Source organism: Nomascus leucogenys, chromosome 3 (genome assembly GCF_006542625.1).
Source record: "Nomascus leucogenys isolate Asia chromosome 3, Asia_NLE_v1, whole genome shotgun sequence".
Lineage (NCBI taxonomy): Eukaryota > Metazoa > Chordata > Mammalia > Primates > Hylobatidae > Nomascus > Nomascus leucogenys.
This window is the reverse complement of record NC_044383.1, coordinates 103,261,539-103,281,760: the sequence shown is the minus strand read 5'-3', so window position 1 is coordinate 103,281,760 and position 20,222 is coordinate 103,261,539. Positions and strand designations below refer to the sequence as shown.

The 20,222-nt window shown below is 34.9% G+C and overlaps 1 protein-coding gene across 1 annotated transcript in view; it reads right to left on the bottom strand.

Moving 5' to 3' along the window:
* RFX6 (regulatory factor X6) overlaps positions 1–19,875 on the bottom strand; it is a 55,286-nt gene extending 35,411 nt beyond the window's left edge. The window contains exons 1-6 of the mRNA XM_003255616.2: positions 19,596–19,875; positions 19,142–19,298; positions 16,446–16,569; positions 14,697–14,758; positions 3,010–3,087; positions 1,879–1,906 (exon numbers count right to left, since the gene is read on the bottom strand). Of these exons, the coding sequence (XP_003255664.2) occupies positions 1,879–1,906; positions 3,010–3,087; positions 14,697–14,758; positions 16,446–16,569; positions 19,142–19,298; positions 19,596–19,818 (672 nt within the window). The 5' untranslated portion in view covers positions 19,819–19,875. The remainder of the gene's footprint in view (positions 1–1,878; positions 1,907–3,009; positions 3,088–14,696; positions 14,759–16,445; positions 16,570–19,141; positions 19,299–19,595) is intronic.
* Positions 19,876–20,222: the final 347 nt, after the last annotated feature.

Below are 20,222 nucleotides of genomic sequence, written 5' to 3'. Positions count from 1 at the left end.
TACTTGTTCAAGATATGCTTTCCTGCTATCCTGTAAAGCTCTGGAAGGGCAGGACCAAATCTCTTCATTCACCATTTTGTCTCCTAGTACCTGTAATATTATACATCTGTTAATTAATATCTTGACCATGGGTTTAAAAAAATAGAATCTTTCTCTGACCTCTTAAAAAAACAAATACAACTCTCAGCCTCATTTTTCTTAGCTGTAAATATGCTGACACCATACCTCACAGTTATGAATGTTCAAATGAACTGTTGTATATGAAGATTTGCACTGAAAGTCTTATGTCTGAGCACACCAATGATGGTTGGTCGCCCTAAATACAATTTTTTTTTTGAGACAGGGTCTCACAGTGGCACAATCATGGCTCACTGCAACCTCTCCACCTCTTGGGCTCAAGTGATTCTGCTGCCTCAGCCTCCTGAGTAGCTGGGATTACAGGCATACACCACCATGCCCAACTAATTTTTTGTATTTTTAGTAGAGACAAGGTTTTGCTATGTTGGCCAGGCTGGTCTTGAACTCCTGGGCTCAAGTGATCCACCCACCTCAGCCTCCCAAAGAAAATAATTTTTTTAAATTTCAGTTGTGTCATGAAAATATTTTATTATCATTTTAAATGTATTTAGAGTAGTTCTGAGCCTTTAGAAAGCTCTTAGTTGTGTTAATTTCTATAATCATCAAAGTAATGGTACACTATTATTGCCTTCAGGTATCCACAGAAAATGATTAGGCTATAGAGCTTAATCAGAATATTTTAATTTTAGTAACAAAATCTAAAACAATATTTGTAGTGTCCTCTTCTAAGGAAGAAAAAGTAGACTTGAGAAATTTTTTTCTTTTATTCCATGAAACAAGACTTGCCATTTATCGGCAGAGGGCTTGCTAATACCACCAGCCTCATCAAACTAGTAGAAAGAACACCTGAGAGAAATTACTTAAATTCCCTATTGACATAAACTTTACTCAACCAAAGTGTATCTCTAAGTCAATATTTTTGCAGTTTCACAAATGTTTATCTAATAAAGAGCTATTATTTCATTGATAAAAAGAGCAATCTGGAGGATTTGTATTATGTAATTAGCCATTAACTGTATTAAAAGCACTGGTGGAAAGAAATTGGCCATTTAGTGGGTTGGGGGCCTTATATTATTTCTTAAAATATGCTTGCATCATTTCACCAAACTAATGGAGTTACACTTTACCTCAGGTCCAGATTTACTACACAACACATTGTCATGTGCCCTTAGCTTGGCAGCACCTCTTCTTAATGATTAGTTAACTTGAGAATAATGAAGGCCTTATCACGTGTCTAATTAGCCATGCAGTCCCTAATGGTAGTCTAACTCATTTAGATAAAGTCTGTTCTTGAAGGAGGGGGTGGAGAGGAAGCCTAGGGAGAAAGACTGTATACACGTGTGTACGTGTGTGTGTGTGTGTGTGTACACAAAGTAGTAAAACAAACCATAGTGTAGCATAGCATTTGGGCTCCTTGATAACTAATAAATGTTTTGTCTAAATGGGTACAGTCCAAAGACCAATTCTTTCCATATCCTCAGCTTAAGCTTTTTGTTTATGTTTAAGTGAAAACTTTTTGGATAAATGATACTTTCTTTTTTACAGTCTCATATCTGATATTAGGTAAAGATAACTAAAAATGTATCTCTTCTAGGTTAACTGAAAGTTGTTTGGTAGATCCATGCAAAGATTCATTTGTTGTCCCAAATCTAATTGAACTGTATCTGAAGTCCTTCATCAAGGAATTCCTAATAAATAACATTTATTTCTACATTCGACAAAGGGAATAATCAACATGTATTGCTCAGCTTGTGAGACATATTATAGCAGATGTAAAATAGAGATGAAAAGAATTCTTACCTCATTCTTTAGCTTGCTTCCAGAAAACCTTAAAAAATTAGTACATTTTCCATTAGTTCAAACAAAATTACAGCTATAGCATTCAATGATATGTAGACAACCTAAAGAAGCAGTAATTTCATACCATGATTAGGGAAATAAGCTGGAGAAATTTGCTTTTTTTAAAGAACTCAAGCATCTTTCTCAACTTACTAAAACAAAATAAGTTCTTTAGGAAAAAAGTAAATGAATAATATTTTTAAAAGTCAGGTGAGATTTGAGACAAGTAAAGGACACTCGCTATTAAACATTTGTGTGTTCCAGCCTGTATTTACATTTTATAGTGGGGTGGTGGCTAGTAAGCAGCCTTATGTTCCTAGTAATATCTAAATTTATCTTAGTATGACTCAGTGACTAAACTTTTTTTTCACAAGATACTTTACTTTTAAAAATAATTTCTTCTTTTAAGAGCTAAGAGCAGTTCTTGGTAAATTGTACCATAAGGCAATCTCAGATACAGATCTAATTATTCAGAGTTTCAGTTTAAAAAATGAATGATGTGTTATCACTGGTTTCATTAGATTTAACCTCACTTACTAATATCCCCATGATAGTTAACGGTGGCTTAGAGCAATGTGCTGTTTATTTTCATTCATGTTTTACCTTTCATAGAAACCCAAACAGGTCAGTAATTTCATAAGGTAAGATGATGGTCAAAGTATATGTGATTAGAGATTATTACAATAAAATTTCTATCTTGGTAAGGTACTAGTCAAGCACATAGATCTTTAAAACAGGTTGTCTCAGAAAAAAGTTACATTTACATTTACTGCCTTTACTTTATTGAATCCAACCTGAAAATAGACTTTGCTTTATTAGTAAATACTAATTTAAAAGCAATTCTGCTTCCTTGATTTCTCCTCTTCATCTCTCTGGAACACTAGTTCACAATTAATTTCTCACAAATTATGGCAAGTTATATAATTTTCCCAGTAATCTAGATTATATAATCATCCATACAAAGCGGACATTAAGGTCTGATGCTTACATGGAAACATCTTGATAAGCAAAATTAAGAAATCATTTTATTCAATAGGTATCATGCATATTTAAAGAAACAGAGAATTTGTCTTGAAGATGGTGTAACTCTACCTTGTCAAGCCCTTTCCAGAATAAACGGAGTGGTAATATGCACTGCTCTCTTTGATGCCAATCCCATAGTAATGATACCTAGAGCAAAGACAGGAACCAGCTCTGTGTTAATGAAGGAAATTTTTGAAGGGGAAAAAGAGACTAAGGTATAACTGAAGTACCCATGAATAAGAACTGCAAACCCTGATGACCTTTCTTTTCTGACATTTTTCAGGTAGGTAGCATCTTAATATGCTACATCCCTCTTTGATAGTCACTACTCCTACTTATTGTTATTTCTGACTCTAGGCTTGAAAAAGATAGGAGAATTACCTACTGACAATCCTCTTACGTCCCCTAAAACATTAGATTCCAAATCCCAAGAATGTATAAATGTAGGCATTGGCTCTAAGTATATGTACTGTATGTATTTACAAATTGAGTGATTCAACATGAATTTAGTCAATTGGACAAGAAAATGCTATGGTTTTCTTTACCATATATGTAGGGAAGACCAATCTCATGCATGGGAATATGTATGAAGCATGTGACCCTTTACACATTATTTTCCTCATGAGGAATCAAAAGTCCAATCCACTATTATTTTCGCTTCAAAATTTCATGCAACAATGGGGAGAAGGCTATGTTGCAAATCAATGAAAATGACGTGGAAAGTAACAGTGCCATAGATAATTTGTTTTAAATATGCCAATGGATCATGAGACACAATACAAGTATAGCAACTCACTGATTCTCAAATTATAGCTCATTCTCCTAAGCCACAAACTCTTGACATATTACACACCCATATACAAACACTACAAATATTATATACATGCTAGTGGAATAGTGGGCATTTAGTGAGGATAGCCAGAGTCCTCTAGCATCTGCTTTCTGTGGTCAGTCCCCACTCTCCACTATCCATCCCCCATGAATCACCACTACCTACTGTTTACCAACTCCTTCAATTTGCATTCATCTAAGATCAGGAAAGGAACGAAAAAAAGAGAATGAGGGGATTTCCAGTGGACTTCAGCCTAATTATATTTTAAAATGTTGTTTCTGAGCATCACCATCTGAGTTTAAAGTGGATCCTTTAAACTGAGGAGCCACCATCTGAATCCTCAGTTCATCCATCTGGTTGAATGGATGAATCTTCAGTTCATCCATCAAGGGCCCTATCTCTGGCCTCAGCAATAAAGAACTACTTGGCCAAGAAGTTCCACTCCTAAGCATTTTCAGGATCCAGGACAGGAGTACAAATGGAAGCCTACATACCATTGAATAGCTATTTGAAAACTATAAATCGAGCTAATGAACAGCTAACAAAAATATTCTTGTCCTCTTACATTGACAAGTTACCTCCATAATGATCTAGTAGGTAAATATGAATTTAGCATTCTTAGACTCCTGGAGTTCCATATGGGAACATAGTGGTGGGGAAAGACCCACTTTCACCCCATTTTTCAGCTCTGGCTCCTTGGTTCACTGTGAGGGAACTGTACTGCACATCCAAGATCCAGCTGCATCTGCATCACCTAATAACAGCTACCCCCTGGCCACACCTCAGTCTAGGGTTATGAACACTAGTGAAGCAATGTGGCCTTTTGAGGATGGACTTGGGACATGCCCAATACAGGCCCAAGAAATGGGCCTGGGGGAGTTTGAACAGGGAATTCCAGGGCCCCAGGGACCCAGAAGTGGGATGTGGTTTTTGGAGGGACACATTCACTCAGGCTATGGACTCCCTGCCTCATGGGAGGACAGCAGCTGGAGGACAGCCAGAATGAGCCCCCCAAAGTGGAAGGCCCAGAAATGGCTTCTCTCTTCTCAGGTGCTAAGGGCAGGACTGTGGCAGCAAACTTGCCTCTATTGATTCAAGGTCATTCGAGATGAAGGAAAAAGGATTTTTAAACATCAAAACAACAACAGCAGCAACAAATATTATAACTAATGTTTTCAGAAAGAGTTGTTATATTTGGGAAACAATAATATATGGTGGTCAAGGTAAATGAAGATATTTTATGATTCTGGAAGACTGGGAAGATGTTTTCAAGTCCTCAATTTTGGTAAACATATAATTATAGTCTGTTAACCTGAAAAAAGGACCATCATAACTGCTCATTTCTACAGTACAGAAAAAGAAATCTTATGGTAGATTAAAAAAAGAACCTCTAAGGTATAATGGAACAAAGGGAGAAATGAAGGAAACGGAAAACTTAATGGAAACTTCAAAATACTAAACTGAGTATGTCTCTAATTAGAAACGAAAAGAAAGAAGCTTACCTAAGTCATAAAGACTTTACCAAAGGAGCCATATTAATAAATATAGGTAAGGGAAATATTTAAAACTGTGAAAAAATTAGCAGATTTAGATGATAGTCACGTATATTAGTAGAATTAGTTAATAAGCCAGAGTCTGAAATAATTACTAATATTTCATTTGTTAGATTTTAGAACTAAGATACCAAAAGAAATGTTTATATATTAGAAGAAATAAATCAAGTAATGTTTGAAAACAGAGATCCATTAGAATGGAAAGATGTCGTAATTTCATGTTCTTTTTGCAAAGCTTGCTGTTTGTTCCATAAGCTTTATAGTTTAAATACTACATTTTAGCCACTTGCTAAAGCAATACATGTTAAACATTGGCTTAAAAATTGATAAACTTCTTTTATTATAACTTCAATTTTCTTGTTTCTCAACTCTAATCCTCTTTTCAGTGTGGTAAAATGGTTTGCCATGCAGATTGAGAACAAACTACACTGTCTTCACAGGTGGTACACAAAAATCACAAAACAAGTCAAACGGATGACCATTAGTTCAATAAATATTACAGCAGATACTGTGCCCTGACCACTGTGCTAGTTGTCAGTACAGTGATGAACAAAACAGACATTGCAAATCTGATCAGGAATATTCATGTTTCCAAATTCCTCCATAGTCTATGGCCTCCTGATGCCTGCTGTCACGGAAAAGTGACTACACTGACCAGCACTGAGGCATATTTTACTTGCAGTTTTTAAAACCATTTGATATTCACATTTTAAAAATATTGCTACATTTTAAGACTAAATAAATTCTAACTAATGAAGATGTGTAACTTTTTCCTTATGACTTTTAAGGATAGAAGGTTTTATTATGCAATTTATTTGTTTCTTATTGTTATAAATGATTATATTATTTGGCCCCCTTATTCCCGTCCCCAGTCATTAGGAGAGAATATCTTTACAAATAGAAATATTTAATGCCTCTACCTACATCCAAAATATTTATATTCCAAAAGTAACTATTTTATATATATTCAAAAAAAGTGCTTTTTAATTAATGTATGTATTTTATGTATAAGTCAAATGTAAATAATACTATAAACCCATACACAAACTGACACTTGAAGAAAATGACTTGGTCAGCTACATTCAGCTCTACAAGAGAGAAACGGCATGTCCTTTTCTTATTAGCAATGCCTTAGATTTTAGATATGTTGATGTAGCTGAGAATATTCTATCAATACAATCTTATATACATGCCAGGAGATGGAGAACCAGTGAAAGAGTACACTCTTTTTTTTCCTACATGTATTCAGTGCTTACTGTGTGCTATGTGCTGAGGATTGAAAGAGAGGTAGAGGAGAGTCTCTGGAGGAGTTGACAGTCTTGTGAGGGAACACATAATGCAAAGAGAGAATTGTAATACCAAATTAGTATTTGCTACCATTGAAGCAGGTGATAGTGAGTCATGATAGAAATAGTTACCATTTTTTAGCATCTATTACATGCAAAGAATTGTATGTGTACATGATCTCAAATTTTCACAGCAGCCGGCAAGTAGAGCATTATTCCCATTCCAAAACAGACATTCAAAAATTATGTGATTTGTTTAAAAATGTTATGGGTTTGAAGGCAAAATTTAAACCCATGATTCCACAAACCATATTGCCTCCACACTCAAGATGCAAAAGATATCTCTCTTTTGTATCGCAATTTTATTTACAATTAGAAAGTTCTGGTGAAATACAGTTCAAATATGTCTGCATTCACGCACACACACTCTTTATTCTTGTTTGGCAGGAGTAATGTACGCACAGATAACTAACATGAATTATTAAGACCCACACCACTGATCTGGATGTTTCATATTTGACATTCCACATATAAACTCCCAGAATGTAAGCTCCCTGTAATAGGAAATTAATAAACATTTATTAGATAAATGAATGAATAACTTGAAAAATTAAAAATAACAATGTGTCACAAAACCATAAAAAATTTGCCAATTAAGAGATTTCATATAATATCATATACTTAAACATATCACCACAATTTAAAATTTGGTAGAAATTAAAGAATCTCTTATCTAACATGAAGTAAGGAAGTCTACTAACTCCTTTAACCCTGTCACAAGTACTGTAGAAACTTGACTATTACTATCAGGATGACTTGCTCTTCATAAATAGCTTGCTATAGCCATGGCGGTGCCTTTGGTTTTTTGAACTCTCCATTGGGAATGCCCTTCTTCCATCAGGTCCTCGGTTTCTTAATCATACTTTAAGGCATATTTTAACACATGAAGCTTTGCCTGATATCTCAGGCAAAACTCTTGAACCCCCCTGAACTCCTCCCTTGGTCATTCATCCTATACAGCTTTGTCCTTGTATCATCGGCATTTGTATACATGGCTTACCTCCCATACTAAACCCTAAGATTTAGAGGATGACAATTTTATCTTTCCCTTCACTGTATTCCTCATTAAAAATTACTATGAAGAAAAATCCTCATACATTTACTGGTTAAATCAATGTGTTCTTCTAGGAATTTAGAAAACAATAAAACAAATTTTCTTAAAGCTGATAGTTTTCAATAACCACCTTCTGACACTGCATTTCCAGGTCATCAGTAAAACACCGAGATTGAATAAAAGTTGCATACGTAAACAATATATATAAAGGGCATGAAATTGGTGTACTTTGGTGGAAAGACTGTTGCTAGCAATACAAACCTCAGTATTTTGCAATGACCATTGTAATGCTTTAGCACATTTCATACCCAGTTTCTTCTGGAGCCAACAAAATAAACTTTCCCCTTTAATCTTCCTTTTAGTCTAACTAGGTACATGTTGTCATCTGAGTGATTTAGTGTCTCTGAGAACAGAGAAGAGATAATAAATGAGCAGCTTTCTGTCTTCCTAGTCACTAAAGATAAACCTCATAAAACTGGGGAGAGTTCATGCAAAGTGTACATAAATTTTTCATCTCACTTGCAATATTTTATAGCATTATTTTGTGGTTAATAGATGACCCTAAAATAAATCTTGCTAGGGGGTATTTACCATGCATACTGTAATATAACAAGAAGATATGCTGGTGTATGTTAAATAAAAAGTGAGGTTTGTCTCACTGTGGAAGAAATAGTTGTTTAAATTTATATAACACTACCGGATGCTTATCCTGTAGGTTACTCTGAATAAAGATTCCCAAACATTTCACAGTTCCTTCTCCCTGTATGATTATTATCCATTTCTATTAAAGAAGATATATGATAAATACTCAAAAATCCTGGGGATTATTAGCTAATTTCTCCAAGAAAATGTGTCATGAAAGCAGCTTCTATGATTATCTAAGAAAATTGTGTTCATTTATTAGCAACTTTCCTCAATCTTATGTCAAATGACATAAAATTTATGAATGATTTAAAATTTATGAAAAAAGAAGAATAATTAATGCTTGTGGCCACATTTTAATGTGAACATGTTATAAAATATAACAAACTTTTAATATGACAAATGAAATTATTGCTGTTCTTTTTTACTACTAAAATATTTACTTTGTGCCTAATACTTTTCTTCATTTGCTGAGCAATTTGTACTTGCATCTATATTTCTTCTTTTCCATTTCAGTCTTTATATAGAATTCCTGAAACATATGTTCCCACTGAGCTAGTAGCCCTAATGTTAGTTTACACTACACAAATGATAACTGATAAGGAAATGATGGGATTAAGCTGTTCAGGGACTTGCAATAACTTGCTACGATAAGAGCAGCTGCCATATCAGTTTTATTAACCCACTAAATCACTACTAATAAATAAGATAATAGCTTTTGTCCATCATGTCTGAAAACCAAGATTTGGCTGATCAAAGTCTACAAAAAATTAAAATGTAACTTAAAATCAAACAGTCTACCATGTGCGTAAAATCTATTTGTGGGCTCAGTTATGTTCTCCCTTACTTAGCCAAGCCATTCTGAGCAAGGGTAGGATACAAGGTTTTTGCTTATCATTGTATCCGAGGGCCTAGTTAGCAATGGGACCCTCAGTAAAATGCTTATTAAATAATTAAGATGAATAGCGAAAGTTCTTTGCTAGCAGGTACCCTATTTCACAATTCTTTGCATCTGAAAAACTCTTCAGCATCACGCTTTGTACATCAATGTCAGTAGGAATGGACTGATGATTCTCAATGCATTCATAACCATAAAATATGCAAGAATTATTCTTCATTATTATACTTATAGAACTTTGTTTCATTTTTTATTTATTCAAAACCTGAATTTAAAAATATTACAGATAATAAAACCAGGTGTATACTTTTGGAACTGGTAGTAAAACTAAAGGGAAGAAAAGAAGAAACATGAAAGTAAAGTCAATTTTTATCTTCGTATTGGGAATGTACAGCATCTGCCGTTGGGGTTGCTGGTTTTCTTGGCTGGCAGGGGATGGTAAGCGTGAAGGAACTAGATAGAGAGCTGAGCTGCTAATGTGCCTGCAAATTGACTGGCTTTGTCCCCAAAGCACACTTGTTAGGTGCCCTAGAGTGACATTTCCTGACCCCTCATGTTCATCTTTAGAGATTTTTTTTTCCATAACCATCAGCAGCAGTGGCCTCTCATGTGGAACACTGAACTTGCCACTGAAAACAAATTATTCCATTTTTAATTGTTCCTAATTTTGACAGTGGATATCTGGCCCTACATAGTGATCCTGTCTGTTTAGATTTTTTGTTTTGTTTTGTTATGTTTTGAGATGGAGTCTCACTCGGTCACCAGGCTGGAGTGCAGTGGTGCGATCTCAGCTCACTGCAACCTCCGCTTCTCGGGTTCAATTGATTCTCCTGCCTCAGCTTCCTGAGTAGCTGGGACTACAGGTGCGTACCACCACACCCAGCTAATTTTTGTATTTTTAGTAAAGACAGAGTTTCACCATATTGGCCAGGATGGTCTCAGTCTCTTGACCTCATGATCCTCCTGCCTCAGCCTCCCAACGTGCTGGGATTACAGGTGTGAGCCACCACATCCAGCCTATTTTTTTTTTTGTTTTAATATATCGGTTTTAAATATTTTATCTCTTCCATTTAATTGAATGAATTTTGGGCTCATTTTATACAGTCAAACTTTTTCATCTTTCACTTTTCAGTGTGGGAAGGAAGTAGCACATGCACAAATGTGAGAGTTGTGAAGACATTACTGTAATTAATAGCCAGTTATTTCAAAACTTAGGAAAATAGACTTGAAAACAGACACCACATTCATTCATGATTTTTAGGCCCTACTAACCATCTCTTTGTCACATAGATTAGTGTTTTCCAAGCTTTGGGTTTTATATAGGGACCAGTAAAATTTGGAAAGTGACATTGTTTCATGAACCTCAAAGACATCTAAGAACAATTTTTAAAAAGGGGGTGCTATCTCATGCCCAGAGTACAGGAGAACCTTTTGAGTCAATCATACTCTAAAATAAATTGTCTGATAGTTCCCAATGAGATGACTGGACATACTCTAGCTATCCTATAATAATTTGGCACAAACTGAGAACTCATTTTTTAAGTAATCATCATCAGAACAGTTTCAAAATGTTTGTACATATTAGTATGCAATCCAAGGAAGTTAAACTAAGTATCACATTTATTTATATTTTTTAAATAATTCAATAAATATTTAGTAATACTATGCTAAAAGTACTGTATTAAACACTACAATAACAATAAAATACGTTTTGCAAAATTACAAGTAAAATTGGGAGAAATTATGATTCCCTGATTTTCTAAGGTATACTTACTTTAAATTTGTCTTTCATTCAGTTGTTCGGATTTCCATAGACATAAAAATATTTTTATAAAATGTAAGTTTATGAAATAATAAACAGCCATTATAAATGTTTGCAAAGATAATATATAACAGAGACATGTTTAGGACTAAAAGGCAGAAAATAAAATTGTGTTTGTGCTACAAATTTGCTGTTACATAAAACACAAATACCTCTAAATTAAGTGCCTTACTATTGTGGCATGGCAAAGTGTTGTTTGTTCTCTAAAGAAAGAATCTACTATGCTAATAAAGTTTAAGAACTGTTAGATCTGTTAAAAAAAACTTAATAAAACTTATATGTCAAAAATCAAACATTCAATTAAACAATTATTTGTTGATACAATTGATATTGGAAAAAAAAGTAGTAGGCTTCCCTACTTTTACTAGTAGATAAAACATAAACTTTAAAGTCAGATATTCAAATGCCAACATTGTTATTGTGTATTATCTGTGTGGCCTTGGGAAAGCCAATAACCTTTGAAATGCAATTTCCTCATTTGTAATACAGTAATTCCTATCTTCTATCATTATCGCAAGGATTAGAGATGAGTGCATGTATCTGTGTGTGTGTGTGTGTGTGTAGTACTCAATAAATAACTTTTAATTATATTGCAGATATTTTATATTGAGTCATTAATTTTTTATTATTAAGGATAGTGGGGTTGAAAGCATATTCACTACTATATTCATTCCTATACTTTATCTCATTTAACTCTCACAACAATCCTATAAGATATTGTATACCAACTTTACTGGTGAAAAGCTGAATAACCCTACAATAAATCACCAGCTGGAAAGCTGGTGTCACACAGCTATACATGGAAATATCAAATTCATGTTTAAAGTTGTCCAACTTTAAAGCCTATGTCCCTAACCATTAGGTTATACTGCCTTTTGATATTCTATCTTCCAAGATAAAAGCTAAGGATATTTCTTGGAAATAAAGGCAGAAACATACCTAGCTAAGAATAATTATATCAAAAAAATTACTATTTATAAGATATACAAACTACATTTTGCTATATTTTTACCATATGTAGTTTCAATATGGAAAATTAATTTTATCTATGATATAAAGATACAAAAAAAGTCATGTCACAAAAATCAAATGGCATATCAGCACAGCAGAAAAAAAAATTCAAACTGTTAATGCCTTGCTGTTGGGCACATCTATGGCTCTTGGATTCAAATAAATTGCCCAAAGTCACCCCATGTTGTTACATCAACCTAAGTACTAGAGTCCCACTGTGACACAATGGACAGGGTTAATGATTCATCCCTAATCCTAAAGGCTCCTTCTAAGATTAATTGATTTTCCCTACAGCCTGCCAGCCCACCCTCTTGTAGATCCTGTCAAGAGGGTTTCTCTTCATTGCTCTGTCTCTTTTCCCTCTATCTATTTACTTTAAACACTATCTGATCTTTCCTCAACCTACACAATTCAGTAGGAATCAAATTCGGTAGAAATCAGTCAGTTAAATTGATCAAACTTTGAAATAAAGTTGACTTGGTTAGAAGGAAGGGACCCATTTTGCCTTTTTGAATCTGGCACTTTATTTATTCTTTCCAGGCCACAATAATGTTAACATTAATTGCAATCAATTAAGTATTGATTGATAATCTATTATGTATTCACCAACAGAAAGAATATAAAAGTGAATGAGACAAAGTTTCTGTCCCCAAAATATGTATTATCTTTTTAGAGGAGGAGATAAGTTAATTTTACATTAAGATAGGTACCAACAAACTGCCACAGGGTGCAGAGAAGGAGCCTACAATAAATCAATGGACTAAAAAAAGATCTAAAGGAAGAAGTTCAAGTGACATTCTTTCAAATGGGTAAGATTTCAACACACATATATGGGAAAGGCATTCTCCAGCGGAAGACAGCATAAACTTAAACAAAAGACTGGCAGTTGGAGTGAATCAAAGGTTACTGGGATGATTATTTGGTGAGCACATGGTCTACATGCTAGAAAGTAAGAAATAGGTGATATAGTAAAATGAACTTGGACTAAATCATGATGGACCTTGAATGTCAAGTTGAGAAAAGTTTGTTGTTAATAGCAGAAATTATGAGCCAGTGGAGGTTTTGAACATGGAAGAGATACGACTGAATCTCAACTTTAAAACGTCAGTTTGGAAAAATTGCATGAATGGACAAGATGGACAAGAAAGACAGAGTCAAGGCCAGGCTATGAAAGTAGCAATGAGGAGAGTCATATTCAAAAGAATTCAAAAAGTAGGATCTATGTTTTTGCAAGTGTCTAAAGCTGAACTATCCAATAAAGCAATAAAGCCACTGGCCATATGTGGGGGTAAGCACAGGAAATGTGGCTAGTCTAAACTGAGATGTGACGTAAGTGTAAAATACACACTAGATTTCAAAAACGTAGTATGAAAAGAAGAATGTAAAATATCCAATTAATAATTTTTATATTGATTCCATAGTGAGATAATAATGTTTTGGATAAATTAGATTACATAAAACATTAAAATTAATTTTACTTGTTCCTTTTTACTTTTAAAATGTGCCTTCCAGAAATTTTTGAATCAAATATGTGGCCACGTTATACTTTCATTGATCAGTGCTGGATGTGATGTCAGGGCAGAAGGAGGCAGTGGACAAGCCAGAAAAGCAGTGGTAGAAGAGGGAAGAGGGCCTAGATAGTACCATGACAGAGAAGCTATAGAGGCAGTTTTCTGTATTTATTTATTTTAAGAGGGCATTATCAGTTGGTTCAAATGCTAAGCAGGAGCCAAGGAAGATGAGTAACAGTAAAAACCAGCCATTGGATTTTTGCCCAGGTAGAGAAATGGACTAGGTCAGAGGGATGTGATCAGTGGTAAGGGAAGCAACAACTCAAAGGGAGAAAAACTAGAGCAATCATGAAGGTTGGAACTTTTTTCTTTCTCAGCATAAAGGAGATCTGGACATGCTTATAGGCAGAAGGAAAGGAGAAACTGAAAACACAGCACACATAGGAAATAGCTGTTGAATGAGAAACTGTACCTGGGAGTTCTCCAGAGACTGCCACAACAGAGAGGAAAATTTAAAGATACAAAGAGGGGGAATGTGTGACAGCTTATTTTATGTTTATATTTACCTTAAGAGATGACCAAACAGGTCATCTGTGCATGTCATTTGTCTTAAAGAGAAAATAAGGAGATATCAAGAAATTATTGTCTCAGAAAGAAAACTAGAGGAAGAACCTGAAGCATGCTAAGGCACTTCCTTCCTACTCAAAGCTCTTTACCCCCTAGTTTGGGCCTTGCTCTTTGGGAGCGCTGTGGAATCTGCTTGGTTCACTCTAGTCAGTCTCATACATTCCTCCTCATAACACTGGTGCCTTCAGTAATGGCTTTAAGATTATGAAAAGGACTCATTTAAATTATTTCAGCAGAAATAATAATATATTATTATTTTCATATGTAAAATTTGTTTTTTAAACATTATTCTAAAATCTACTTTTTTTTTTTTTTTTTTAGTTCTCACAGTTGATAAAAGTCTGCTTCATCAAGAGAATACCTGGTTCTCTTTGTACTGACAAAGACAATACTTATTTTACATCTGTGACAATCTTCATGCACAAGAGCAGAATCTGATATATGTTCACTGGTATCTTACTTTGAATGGCCTCTTGTTCCAAGCCGCCTTGTTGTTAGGAGGGGAAACTTCTGGCGAATTGTCTAAAAAGAAAGATGATTACTTTAGGTTTTAGAAAGTATATGGTCCTAACGCAAGCCACTCATAGCCAATTACTTGGGGAAAGTAAATGTTGAACTCTGAATGAACTGTGAGTGAATACTTACTCTGGAAAAAGTAATAACTTACACATATTGAAAAGCAATACATCAGCAGAGGCAGGGAGGTACTTTTTTGATTGAAGTGCTCTACTGACCTTGTCTTGATTTCTAAGGCAGATCATACTAATATCTGCTTTTGCTTGATGGTACTACCAAAGCAATTATTACTTTATTTATGTATGGAGTGAGAAGATTTGGGTCTCTTCATATAATTTCACATAGAGATTTACCCACAATTAAAAATCTATTCCCAAACCCAAAGGACATATAAAACTTTCTCTGCCTTACTGTATCTCCATTGTAATGTTATAAATTTTTTGTTTTGTATGTTCCTTTCTCTAAATTTGCTAAAATTAGGATCTGATTAAACATTTTTTAAAAAGTCTTCTACATAAAACAATTTTAACCTCAATCTTTGAAGATCCATACATGAACTTTAAAGAGCTCCATGGCAAACTATGTATGTGTTAATTTCTTGGAGGCTGGGTCTATAGTTTTACCAGGTTTTCAAGGTGCTTCATGACTGCCAAACAGTTAAGAATTATTCCCATAAGGTAGACTCACAAAATGGTAACGTTAATATGGATATTACAAGTTGTCTTATCCAAACTCCTCATTTAATAGAATGAGTAAACAGAATTTTAAAGAGATTAAGTGCTTTTCAGAAGGTCTCACAATAAATTAGTCCAGTCTAGGCTAGAATCTAGATTACCTGATTACAATGTATAATATCACACCCTCTCTGTAAATAGATAGGTTTTCGAAATAAATAACTTATTATTTTTTAAATGAGAAGCTAGACTATAGTATTCATTGTTTTCTGGACAACGAGTCCCTCTACAGGTTAGAATCTGAATTTGTATAAGATACAATATTTGAGACCCAAGCTTCCTAAAGTTTGTCTGGGATATCCTAGGTTCTCAAACACAGCATGACATGAATCTTAAAGAACAAGGCTTTCTTAAGAGATTGATATTGATTCTCAAAGTGATGTCTCTCTATATATAAGCATAATAATGTCAGTTATATAGATTCCCATCCTAACCACACAGGTTGGGTAGAAAGAAATATTTTTAAATGAGAAAATTCTAACCCATCCCATCATAAAATCTTGGGATTTGGGATGTAAACATAGAGTGAAATGGAGAATTAGGAGAACTTTTAATACATTTTAAAACCTATTAAAAACTCATTTGGACTAGCTAAATAATAAGGATAACCACTAACCACTAACTGCATTAGCAAGAGACTTGTCACCTCCATTTAATTTTGCTTCTTAACACAGGCCATACTATACACTTTAATGCATCCCTCTTTGGAGGCAAATGCTACTGCTTAAACAAAGCTTGCTTTAAATTCACATTAGATCTTCCAATAGTTAGGGTTCTAATATTCAAAATCAAGTTATAAACATACAGCAATTCCAAACAGAGTCCTTAAGACAATTTATGCCTGCAAAACAAACGTCTCAATATTCTCTAAGAGAACTTGCACAGATGAATTTGTTTTCATGCTATCTGCCTGACACGACTTTAGTTATAAGTCACTATAGCCAATATGTGCCATTTACCTTTCCAAAGGTGGCCGCACAGGCTGGCTCTAATTTCTCTTTCCTACAGAAATCTAAGTAGTGTGCATAAAGAATGCACCGTGGTAAGCAAACTCCTTCACATACAATGTAATTCTCTTCAAGCCTAAGAAAAAGGGACAAAAATTAGGTCAAATATTTTATTTCCTTTTCCTTCAACTTTCTCATTGACTTATTACCCATTTTGAATATGGACTTTATAAATGAGGTAATGAGTAGACATAAGTAGACTTCATTTATTCTGGATATTTTTAAAAAATCAAATTATAAGGATTAATGTTAGAAGTACAAAAACCCCAGTGAAAAATCTGCTAGTACAGTTAAAATATCATGGCTAACATAAAACCATGCCTGGTCCACATCACAAATATTAGGTCTTCTATATAAACCTCATGGTTCATCATGATTTGCTCTGTGACATATAAATATGAATGGTGAAACTGAAGATGATGGGTATTTTAAAAAACATTGTTAGTACTAAAGGGCTGCCAAGCTTCAGGTTGGCAAATGCTTACATTCTCTCACTTTCATTCAAAACCTATTTCTCAGCCCTGAATAATTAGGGAGGGACAATGATGCATTTATTTGCAAAACACATGAGGATAAACTCATTTTACTTAAGTCTGAAATGACACTGATATATTTCTATTCCTACACTTTTTACTACTGTGATCAGTACTATAATTATCTAAAACATCATATATACTTAAAAGATAATGTAACTCTATAGATATCTCCAAACATAACATATATACCTTCAACTTTATATTATAAAAATAACTATATAACCCTTGAAAATTTGGAGTAATTCCATTTAATTTGTAACTAAGCATAACTTACATAAATGTAATAAATACATATTTGTTACAACTTTCTAAACAGCAATGTAGAAATTAAACTTTTAGATTCCACTCCCAGTTTTCCTAACAGTTCAGTAGGTGATTTTGACTAAAATTTACTTATACCAATTTTATGTATAGAAAGGTAATATTTATTATAATGCAGAAATGATGCAATATAGAGTCTGCAGATTAAAATTGGATGAAACCCTTCAAAGATTTGATTTAAAATATCCCTGAACAGGTAAAAGTATTCCCTGAACAGGTAAAATATCAGTCACTCACTTTTTCTAATAAAGAACAAAAAAAGACCAAAAACTAAGATCTAGTGTTTCAAAATATGAAATCAATAAATGTACATAAAATCAGTTGACATACTAGTTGATAGTGAAAACTGGAATTAATCAGCCAGCTTTTTCACTTTGATTTTCAGTTTTAGTTTATCTATTTAAAAATTATATTTTAATTACATGTACACAATGTTCACATTTCATCTTGCTATTTTGATACTGTTGTAGTAGGCATTGTCTTTGTCTTCAAAATATTGAATCATCCTAGACATAAGTGTGATGTTCATTTGGGGTACAACTTTTTTCTTGATCTTAACATATATATTTATGCACACATTTATTCATAAAAGAAACATGTATATTTCCACACACTCAATTTAAATGGAAAAAATGAGAGTAATCATTCAAAACAGCTCAATAATATATCTGAAATCAAAACACTTTTGCCCCAGTTATCCTGCTGCAAATAGTTGTATCCTAAATATCCTAGATATTTAACTCAAGTACTTAACTGCTCTAGTATATTCTTAACTAGTAACAACGACATCAACTTCAATAGTTAAACTCCAACTTCAGATGAATATTTGGCTTATATTTCAAATATTTTAAAGGGTTCAAGCATATAATCACAAAAAAACTACTATATGTAAATTGTAATTTAATCTTTAAATAAATAATAAAAATAAAATTTACTAGTTCTTTATCTTGTATTTTTCTAAGGCTCCTTAGGTCATACTTTACATAAAATTAGGTTATGTAACTAATCAGTAAATATATAGTCCTTTTTATTAGTTTGTTTTTTACTTGGAATTTGTGAGGAAATTCATACTCCTATTTCTTCCTACTATGTAGGGAAGTTTAATATAATGTTTTTACTTTACAGCCGTCTTTCTTTTAGATAGATATTATGAAATGTTCACTCTATGTGGAAATCCTACTGATAAATTCTTGGTTTTAAAAGATTTTCCACAAAATCCAATTTGTAATATTTTATTCTTATAAATCATATATGATAGATGCTATAAAAATAGTTGAACATCTATTTAAGTTAGTACAGGTATCTTAACCGATTTTTTCTATGTCTTCTACTTCAAACACATTTCATCTTATAGGGTATACACTATTTTTAATTTGCCCTCATGAATAAAGGCAGTGTTAAGATCCTCATTTTAAGTTGTTTTTAAGAATCACATTTTGTAAACTCAAAAACTATCAAGCAACAAATATGTAAGGACTGAACTGATTGCATGTTAAGCCAGTAAGTCATAAAAACGTTCCTTAATGCTTACATTTGAAGAAAATATGGTTTTAGTCAATAAGGAACAACGTAATGTGGTTTTTATTTGTATTGCAAGTCCTTCATCAGTACTTGTATAAGTCTCTATACTAAAAATTCAGTGAAAAAAATTCTGGGTTAAATTCTAATTGGTTTTTTAAACTTTCCCAAAAAGTTTGAGGAAGAAGTAAATTGTGAAAACCAAAGATCCTGAAGACGCTGGCTGTTAAAACGTCAACAGGTGCTTCAGTGTACCCTGCGGGCGAGTCTCACCACTGCAGCGTGAGCTGTGTCTGCTTCTTTTTATCCTTCACAATCTGCGTGATGGTTTTCTTCTGAGACAGGTATTGATCCGGTGCTTTGGTTTTGCTGTCATGGTTGTCGGCATCCTCTTCTTCAGAGGAAAAGTTACCATTGTTTAAGTGCATTTCTGATTGCCAGTTGAAGGGATGATAAAGAAAAACAGAATATAAAATCAACTAAGTAGCCTCTAAGTGTACCTTAACTTCAAAGGAGTAGCCTACTGGGGTGGGGGCGGAGGAGAGGAAAGGGGAGCTATGCAAAATGTCAAGTCTCTACTTGACATTTTACTGAGGAAATATAAAGGTTTGGACAGAACATTCTACATCTGCCTTATGTTTGCTTGGGATGCATTATTATTACTGGGTGCCCTTCTTAGGATACGTCCTCGTCCCCTTTCCAGCTCCGGATGCGGCAGAGCACTCACCTGATTTCACTGCCCCCGGCAGCTCCGGGTCTTCGCCTTTCTCCCCGCCGCCCTGCTCGCCCCCGGGCTGCGCTTCGGCCGCCAGGTACACTGTTTCTTCCGGATAGACTAGCAAGCCCTTGCCCAAGAGCTGCACACAGCAGTCTTCCTGGATCCCCGGGGACAGTTGGGGCGCAGGCTGCGCCTGCAGGAAGGTGTCTTCCAGCTCCGGGACCTTGGCCATCCTGCTGGCCGCCGGACACCTCCGCGCGCGCCGCTCGGCCGGTTCCCCAGCGGAGCCCCAGCCTGGGGCGGGGCGGGGCGGGGCTGGGACCGGGGGCCTCAGGGGCGGGGAAGGAGGCCGCAGGCTCCGGGGTGCCGAGACTCAACGGAGAAGGGACGCCGCGCTCAGGTACAGCCCAGGCCGTCCGGGGGCCGCGGGGGGCTGCGGTGGGCCGCGGTGGGACTGCGTTTCTCCACCTGTCTGCGGTCCCGGCAGATGCTCCCGGGGAAACTCACTTTCTCACCTGCGCCCGTCACGCCCTGGACGCCCACAGCTTCCCCCTCCCTCCCGTTCTCTCAACCTGCGCTGGCCGGAGGACGGTTTTCACACTCAGAGCTTCCAGAAAGATCCCAGGAAGACTCACT